The sequence below is a fragment of the Tupaia chinensis genome, unplaced genomic scaffold (assembly GCF_000334495.1).
Source record: "Tupaia chinensis unplaced genomic scaffold, TupChi_1.0 Scaffold143970_1, whole genome shotgun sequence".
Classification (NCBI taxonomy): Eukaryota; Metazoa; Chordata; class Mammalia; order Scandentia; family Tupaiidae; genus Tupaia; species Tupaia belangeri.
Window position 1 is genome coordinate 1,306,924 of NW_006203821.1, and position 9,513 is coordinate 1,316,436.

Below are 9,513 nucleotides of genomic sequence, written 5' to 3' on the forward strand. Positions count from 1 at the left end.
CAAGGTTATCAGTGCTTTTTTTTTTTTAATAATTATTTTATTTTATTTCTTCTTATTATTATTTATTATTCTCTCTCTTCAGAGAGAGAGAGAGAGAGAAGGAAAGTAAGCTGCCAGGTCTGGGACTCAAACTGTGGTCAGCTGTGTGGGAGTCCAGTGTCTTAACCACCACACCACCTGCCAGCCCCAAGGTTACCAGTTTTTTTGTTTGTTTTTGTTATAGTGTGCATGCACTCGCCAGAAAGACAGAGAGAGACAGGGAGATAGAAAACGAGAAACCACCACCTAGGGGGGATGACCACACCACAACCACAATCCCTGTTCTCCTCCATTCTCCTTTCGGGATCTTGGGCACGCACGCACACGCACCTAGCCTGAGTTTTAAGCCATCAGGTCCGGGCTCGAACCGTGGTCAACTACATGGGAGTCCAGTGACATAGCCATTATGCTAACTGCTAGTCCCTAAAATCTTTAAAATAATTATTTTATGTAATTTTATTTATTTATTTTAATTTGATCAGAGAGGGACAGAGCAAGAGAGGAAGAAAACAAGCCACCGGGTCTGGGACTCAAACCGCAGTCAGACACATGGGAGTCCAGTACCCTTAACTACCACTCCACCAGCCAGCCCCTAGATAAAATAATTCTTAAAAAATAACTGGTAACCTTTTGGGATTTTTTTTTTTTAAAGGTTTTTGCTGTAGAATGTGTGTGCTCACCAGAGCGAAACAGAGGCAAAGAGAGAGGGAAAATGAGAAATCACCTCTCAGGGCAGATGGCCATGCCACAGTCCCCTTTCCTCCACTGTTCTTGGGATTTTGCACACTCATGTACACACACCCAGTGTGTTTTTCATGCTGCCAGGTCCCAGACCCAAAATGCAGCTTCAGCCATGCAAGATCCAGCGCCTTAATTACCCTACCATCTGCTGGCCCTGGGGTTATCTTTTTTACAGCAAAGAAATAATTTGCATTTCTGCTGGACAGAAGTCTACATGCTAATGTATGTTTTCATAATGTCTGGGCCCTAATCAGTTGTAAATATTAATAGTAAGTCAAACAAAGACATGTCCCTTGGATAATGAAAGGACCTTTGGACATTGCTCCAGAATGCACCGACAGGGTATATAGCCCTCCTTTTCCCTTATCAGAAGTCTCAGATGACTTTACCAACATTGCTGTTACACCTGGTCTGTTCCCACTCCCTTCCCAAACACACTGAAAGCTTTCTTTTTTTCAAGAGAGTTTTTTTGGTTATAGGGTGCGTGCACTCACTGGAAAGACAGAGAGAGACAGAAAGCAAGAAATCACCCCCCAGGGGTGATGGCCATGCCACAATCCCTTCTCCACTTTCCTGTCAGAATTTTGGGCACGCATGCACGTGCCCAATGTCAGTTTTAAGCCACTGGGTTGGGAACTTGAACTACAGTCAACTAGTGGGAGCCCAGTGACTTAACCATTACTCAATCTGCTGGTCTCCACACTCAAATCCTGACGATGAGAAGTTGAAGTCTCAGAATATGGGAAGGCAGGAGACACCACCATTGGCAGTAGATTAAAGTTGGAGCCCTTTGAATATAATAATGACCATAGCAGCTAAGATTTTCAAGTGCTTACCATGTGGTAGACATTAGTGCTTTACAATTATCAACTCGTTGCATATTCCTAACAATCCAATCTTCACTTTACAGGTGATGAGGCTGAGACACAGAAAGATTAGATGATTTGTCCAAGATCACACATCGCTAGGAAGCAGCAGAACCAGGATTTGAACCAAAACAGTTTGGCTCAGGGTTGACTTTCAACCAAGAGGAGTAGAAATGGGTGTCCAAGAACTGTCTACAGCTTTTTAAATTTAATTCAATTTAATATTCTTTAGGAATGGTGTTTGTCCAACAGAAGACGAGTCATAGCAAGGTTTTCTTTTAGTCCTCAAGGCATCCCAGCCAGAGCTGTGCCTTTACACACTGCTGTGTGGACATTGCCACACTTGTTTCCCCAAAAGAATCTTGTCTTTCCAACTAGTGTCTTAGTAGGGGAAGAGGAGAAGTTAATAATATAATGACTACAGTTACCTTATTTTTGTAGGCACCTTTGGAGGGTAGGTTTATGTTAAAAGTAGCTTTTTATTAAAAAATTTCTTTTGGTATAGGGCGCATGTGCTTGCTGGAGATAGAGAGAGGGGAAAGTGAGAAGGCATCCTCCAGGGGCCATGCTGCAATCCCTTCTCCTTCACTCTTCTCTTGGGACTTTGGACACACACGCACGTGCCCCCAGTATTATTTTCAAGCCACTCTGTCTGTGACTCAAACTGTGAAGTGGCTGTTTGAAATCTATCACCTTAATCATCATGCCACCTACTGGGGCTGCTTTTGTTTTTATTCAGATTCAAGTTGGAAAGTTTGTCCTGGTGGGAGGAGAGAAAGGGCCTGGCTCTAACCAGATGTCTCAGTCTCTATTCTATGCTTTATTCCTGCCACAGATTATCACACTGCATTTTCCTTTCCCTTAGATATGGCAAGATTGTCTCCACTAAGGCCATCCTGGACAAGACCACAAACAAATGCAAAGGTGAGAGAACAGCTGTCCTTGGAGATGGGAGAGCAGCTTGAGGCCATCTCTTCCCTCCACCCTTCCCTGCTGAGAATCCAGAATACCCGGTGCCAGGAGGAGTCTCTGAGGTTTTTAGTCTATAGAGACTAGAAGATCTCTAGATTCCTTGGTGACCACATAGCAAGAGCTGAAAAATGCATTTGGGGGACCCAAGGCTAGAAGACTGCACAGTACACCCCTGGGTTCCTTGTGCTTACTTCAGACCTTGTGTCCCCCCAGTTGGGATATTGGTGGTAGGCAGGTGAGATCATTTCTACCTAGCAAAGCAATGGAAATGCCTTTTGTGGTGGTGGTGGGGGGGTGGCTTGGTAGGCATTGTTTTCTGAGGATGAATAGTTTCATTGGTGTTTTGAGCAGTTTTGTGTGGAGTTGGAAGAGTGGAAGGAGGAGAAAAGGCTATTGGTTGGGGTGGGAGGACCTTCCTCCATCAGGTGGCTGGTTGACTGCTCTGCAGATGCTGCATTCCCTGCATGCTTGTCATTTCTAGGTGTGTCTAGAAATGGGGAGTGAGTTCTTTAGGAATTATCAGGGGATCAGGGGCGAGTATTCCAAGGACCTCCCTCACTGTCCTTGATGTTCTTAGCCACAAGGCAGACCAAATCTCAGGGTGGGAGGAGCACATGGATAACCACCTGAAACCTCTTAATTTCTCTTTCTCCCCACCACTTCTGTGACATGGATCATAACCCTGTCTCCTGAAAAGCCTGGGACTTCTACCTCCCTTGCCTCCCACCTCCCAGTGATGCTGTTTCCCTGTTCCAGGCTATGGCTTTGTGGATTTTGACAGCCCTTCAGCAGCACAGAAAGCTGTGACAGCACTGAAAGCCAGTGGTGTGCAGGCCCAGATGGCAAAGGTAAGGGTACTACTGTCCCGTGCCCATCCCTCCAACGGGCTGTGGTTCACACCAGAGTTCCAGTTCTGAGGTTTCCACAGGGCTTAAAAACCACGTTGGGCAAGGGCTATCTGCGGTGCTTTCTGACTTCATCTGTCCAAAGGCAGTCTGGGCCAGGGCTGGCTGTTGGAAGATTGTATTCAGTCTGTGGCAGATGGCTCTGTCGACCGTGCTCCTCTGTCAAGTAATCGTGAGAGCAAGAGGGTCAGTCAGGAGGCTCTTCCAGGAATGCTGCTGCTTCCTCTCGCCACCCTGGCCCTACTTCCCCACCAGACCAATTGTGGTAGTTCTGCAACATTCTCTGCAGAAGCTAGTTGTGCAACCCAGAAGTTCTGAAGTGTCTCTAACCTCCCAATACTGCTCCAGTAGTGGTGCTGTGGTGAGCTGGGGGAGGTGGGAGCCACAGCCAGGATGCCCCTCCTCAGATCAGTCTGCAGCTGTTGTCTTCATCTAGACTACTAGGAAACAAGCTTTTCTCTCACCACTTCTCTTGAGGGGGGTTGTCCTTTTGCCTTTCTGAAGCCATTGTGAGTATTATGTGCAGAGCCAATGAGGCCAGCCTACCAGCCACCCTATTCTGTAGTGGTTAAAGAAAAAGATGATTAAGGTGCTGGACTCCCATGTGTTCGACTGCTGTTCGAGTCCCAGACCTGGCAACTTAAAACTCACGCTGAGTGCATATGTGTGTGTGCCCAAAAATCCCAAGAGGAAATGGAGGAGAAAGCGTGGCCAGGCCCCCAGTGGGTGATTTCTCGCTTTCTGTCTTTCTCTGTCTCTCTGACAAGAACATATAGCCTATAGCAAAAAAAAAAAAAAAAAAACCCCAACAACAACAGCAAAAACTCTGGAGGGAGAGGCAGAAGAGGGACTAACATCACTGGTCACCCACTGTGTAAGGCAGAGTGACTGCTTAGATTTGTAAAAAATAGAAGATAGTGCCATTTTGTACATTCTAAGTCTCTCCCACTTTTTCTTTCTGGAGTGAAACCCTCTGACAGGAGTTCAAAAGTTTTGGAGTCCTCAGGGTTCCTAGGAGACCTGCGCTTTTGGGGCTTTGTGTGACCCAGCAAGTGACATCTGGCCCTTTTTCTGCCTGCTCTCCCTCCATCAGGGAGTGAACAGGCATTCCTACTCTGGAGTCGGCCTCAGGCCTCAGCCGGAAGACGGGGGTGGAGTTACTCAGAACAGTTCAGTCAAGGGGTAAGGCAGTCTGAGAGAGCCTAGCCCCTGGGACAGCCTTGAGGGCAGGGCATATGGGCTCTGCGCTCTTCCTGTTCTTAAAGGGGCAGCCAGACATCATTGAGGACTTGTATTATGGGCTTGTAGAGCGTTAGAAATATTCAATCTGGTTGCTGTTTTTTTCCTGAACTCAACATATGACCCACAGTAGTGGGACAAGGTGTTACAAATAGTTAAAGTTCTCTTTGTTTATGTGGGACCCTTCCTACTCTTTTCTGAAAGATCATTATGTGGATGAGGGCTGAGGGTGGAAAGGAATAGGAGATGCAAACCTCATTTTCTCACTTCGATTTCTTTAGCAACAGGAGCAGGACCCCACAAATTTATACATCTCAAACCTCCCCCTGTCAATGGACGAGCAAGAACTAGAAGGGATGCTGAAGCCATTTGGCCAGGTTATCTCCACCCGAATCCTTCGAGACAACAGTGGGACCAGCAGAGGGGTTGGCTTTGCAAGGTGAGAGATGGTAAGAGTGGGAAATGATGAGGTGAATAAAGAATGTCATTTAGGAAGGTCCCCCCAAAAATCTGTGTCCCTCCTTCCCACAGGGACCGAACTATTGGTCAGAAATACTTAACAGTGGGGACTGGGAGGTGGTGCGGTGGTTAAGGGCACTGGACTCCCACTTGGCCAACTGCAGTTCAATTCCTGGACCTGGCGGCTTGCCTCCTCACTTTCTCTCTCTCACTCTATCCCTCTCTGGTCAAATTAAAATAAATAAATAAAGTTAAAAATAAAATAATTCTTTAAAAAATAAAAGTACTTCACAGTAAATCAAGGACCATTTTATTATAGGTCACAACACTTGAAAACCCATTAGCCTCCAAATCTTTGTCCTTTCCCAACTACTTTCTGCTACTCAATCTTTTGTTCCTTTGATCCAGACCCAACCAGAATAAGATAATTCTGTATATTTTTGTAGCTTACTGAGTAGTTATTTACATATTATTTATATTTTTATCATCATATTATTTACATTTTAAAAAGTATTTCATCTTGACAATGACCTGCTGAGATAAATACTGTCTCATTTTGCAGATAAAGAAAGGTTTGCCTGAGGTGTTATAGGAGTGGGTCGTAGAGTGGAGCCCTCCCCAACCCTTCCAGCTTCTGATCAGTAGGATGAAGTAGATGGTTTGGTCTTCCGTTTCAGATCTGTTGGGAGAAGTGCATTCTAGAACCAGCTCTGCCACTGCCTGCCCTTGTGATACCTTTATGAGCTTGTGAAGAAGATGTTGATATAGAGTGATTTTCTTGCGGTGTTCACTCCAGGGTGTTGTCTTCTGGGCTCAGGGGTCATTATTGTAGAGTTTCAACCATCTGTAGCCCACTTCAGAATGGTGCTGCTTTTATTTATTTTGAAATTTTGTTTAAAAAGATCTCATTATATGTATTTTTTTGTTTGTTTGCTTTTTAAGTTTGAAAACTACTAAACTAAGTGATCTGAAGATCCTTTTTTATTTAAAATTCTTGTCTGTGAATAGTCCCTGTGGTCTTCAGACCCAGCAGACTCCATCTTGGTAGCACCACCTACTGGCAATCTCAAGCATAACAAAAGAGGAATTCCTAGGCTTTGTTCATCAAACTTTGCTCCTATATTCTTCTTTCTCAGAGGTTTTTCCTTAGGGTACTTGGATTTGCCAGGGAAAGAGAGAGACAGAGACAGTGAGAGGGAGAGTGAGAAATCACTCCCCCAGGGTGGATGACCACACTGCAATCCCTTCTCCTCCATTCTTCTCCAGGTATCTTAGGGGTGTGCATGCATACACACACGCACACACACAATTGTGGATGCCTACTCTTCTGGCCTGATTTTCAAGTCACTGAGTCTGAGACTCAAACGGCAGTCGGCCATGTGGGAGTCTAGTGATGTCACTGCTACTCCATCTACTGGCCCGTTTCCATACTCTTAAAATAGAGATCCTTGGGGACCAGCCAATGGCCCAGTGACTTGAAAAACATGCTGGGCATTGTGCATTGTGCCCAAAATCCCAAAAAGAACAGTGGTGGCGAAGGGATTGTTGTGTGACCATCCCCCATGGGAAGTGCTTTCACTCTCTCCCTCTTTTCCTTCCTCTCTCTTTTTGTCTCCAGCGAGCATACACTGAAAAAAAGCAAATTGAAAAAAAAAAAGTAGGAGGTCTCAACCTTTTTCAATTCATGTCACCCTTACTTGTCATAATATTTTCTCACTCTAGACCAAAAGAAATAGCTGACAGTTCAATTTATTATGTGAAAAAATGGTCTAAACAACTTAATTTTTTTTAAGAGAGATTTTTGCTATATAGGGCACAGGCGCTCACTGGAGAGATGGAGGGAGACAGAGAGACAGAATGCAAGAAATCACCTCTTGGGGGGATGGCCTTGCTGTAATACCTTCTCCTCCTGGGATCTTAGGCACTAATGCACATGCATCCAGCATGTGTTTTTAGCAACCAGGACTCAAGTCTTGGTCAGCCACGTGGGAGTCCAGTGATGTAATCACTACGCCATCTGCCTGTCTCAGTTTTTATGTTTTAATAACTTCATTGCTGTCTAAAAAAGTAATACACATACACTGAAAGAGAAAATATTCTTTTTTTTTTTTGAGAGGTTTTTGCTATAGGGTGCATGTGCTCACCAGAAAGACAGAGACAGAGAGACAGAAAGCAAGAAATCCCCCCCCAGGGAGGATGGCCACACCACAATCCCTTCTCCTCCATTCTCCTCTTGGTATCTTGGGCACGCACGCACACACGCCCGGCATGAGTTTAAGCCACCAGGTCTGGGACTTAAACCGTAGTCAATTACATGGGAATCCAGTGACATAGCCATTATGCCAACTGCTGGTCCCACTAATATACATTTATATTTAGGTTCTTACAAAGTATAATTTCAAGAAAATTATAACTTGATTTTTGTTTGTTTGTTTTTTGAGATTTTTGCCTTAGGGAGCTTATACTTGCCAGAGAGACAGAGAAACAGAGACAGTGAGAGGGAAAGTGAGAAATTACCCCCAGGCAGGATGGCCATACCACAGTGCCTTCTCCTCCATCCTCCCCTCAGGATCTTGGGCACATGTGCCCAATGTGATTTTCAAGCTACCAGGTCCGGGATTTGAACTACAGCCGGTCATGTGGGTGTCCAACAATGTACATTTTTAAATGTACCCAAATGAAATCTAAATATCATAGGGCTTTTAAAAAATATTTATTTTATTTTATTATTATTATTATTATTATTATTATTATTATTATTATTTTGCTGTAAGGCACATTTGCTTAACACACAGAGACAGAGAGAGGGAAAGTAAGAAAGCTAGCTTCCAGCTCTGGCACTCAAACCACTGTTGGCCAGGTGGAAGTCCAGTGTCTTAACCACCATACCACCTCCTAGCTCCCTATCATAGCAATTGGACACACAAAATTATTCATTTTTTTAAAAATGGGAGGGGCAGTCCTGTCCTCAATAATAAAAGACGACAACAACAACAACAATGGGGGCTGGCCACTGGTGACTGTGTTGTCAGACCCAGTGGTTTGAAAAACATGCCCAACACATGTGCATGTGCATGGATGCTCAAAATCCTGAGAGGAGAATGGAGGAGAAAGGACTGTGACATGGCCATCCCCCTTCAGGGTGCTTTTTACTTTACCTCTCTCTATATATAATTGGCTGGCTGTCTCTGGCAAGTGTGCACACCCTGTAGCAAATTTTGAAAAATAATATATATTATATATGGGTCAATCTTGTAGAACAGTAGATAAGCACTGTGCTTAGAAAACCAGAGCCAGTGTGGCTAACCATAGTTCAAGTCCTGGCCTCAGCAACTTGAGAAACATGCCAAGCATGTACATGCCCCAAATCCTGATGGGATGGAGATGAAGGATTGTGACATGATTGCACTCTACTGGAGGTTGCTTTCTCTCTCCTTCTGTATCTGGTGAGCGCACACACCCTCTAGCAATTAAAAGAATAAAATATGAGCTCAGCCTTAGTGTTACAAGTGGTTTTGAACTGCAGTGCTGGAAGTCATATGGCTGACCATGGATTCAGATCCTTAGTTCATCTGAAATGTGTGGGGTACATGCATGGATGACCAAGATCTTAATGCTGGACAAAGAGGGTCACAGGATGAAAAGACTGCCGAGGAACCTGTCTTTTTTTTCTCTCTCTTTCTCACTCATACATGTGCTATCATGAATAAAATAAATAAAACTAAAAAATACGTGGACCAGGCCAGCAGGTGGCATGGTAGTTAAGGGCGTTGGACTCCCACTTGGCCTCCCACATGGCCGACCATGGTTCAAGCCCCAGACCTGGCAGCTTGCTTTCTCACTTTCCCTCTCTCTCTCGCTTTGTCCATCTGTGGTCAAATTTAAATAAATAAATAATAAAGTTAAATAAAAATAATTTTAAAAAACACATGGGCCATTTTTTTTTTTTTTGAGGGGAGAGATTATTGCTATAGGTATATGTGCTTATCTGAGAGAAACAGAGACAGAAAGCAAGAAATCACCCCCAGGGTGGATGGCCACACTGCAATCCATTCTCCATTCTCCTCTTGGGATTTTGGGCACACACACAAATGTACCTGGCATGAGTTTTAAGCTGCTGATCTGGGACCTGTACCATGGTCAGCCATGTGAGAGACCAGCACCCCAATCACCACGCCACCCTGCTGGCCCCAGGCCTTTTTAAAAAATTATTTATTTAAATTTATTTATTTTATTTATTTATTCATTCTTTTTCTTTTTTTTTTTTTTTTTTAATTTGCCCGGAAGAGAGC

The 9,513-nt window shown here is 44.3% G+C and overlaps 1 protein-coding gene across 6 annotated transcripts in view; it reads left to right on the forward strand.

The window, feature by feature from the left end:
- Window positions 1–9,513, forward strand: part of RBMS2 (RNA binding motif single stranded interacting protein 2) — a 91,042-nt gene that overhangs the window by 66,268 nt on the left and 15,261 nt on the right. For all 6 annotated transcript variants that reach the window (XM_027767145.1, XM_027767146.1, XM_006165623.3 and 3 more), the window contains 3 exons: window positions 2,512–2,570; window positions 3,375–3,466; window positions 5,044–5,201. In XM_027767145.1, coding sequence (XP_027622946.1) covers window positions 2,512–2,570; window positions 3,375–3,466; window positions 5,044–5,201 — 309 coding nt within the window. The remainder of the gene's footprint in view (window positions 1–2,511; window positions 2,571–3,374; window positions 3,467–5,043; window positions 5,202–9,513) is intronic.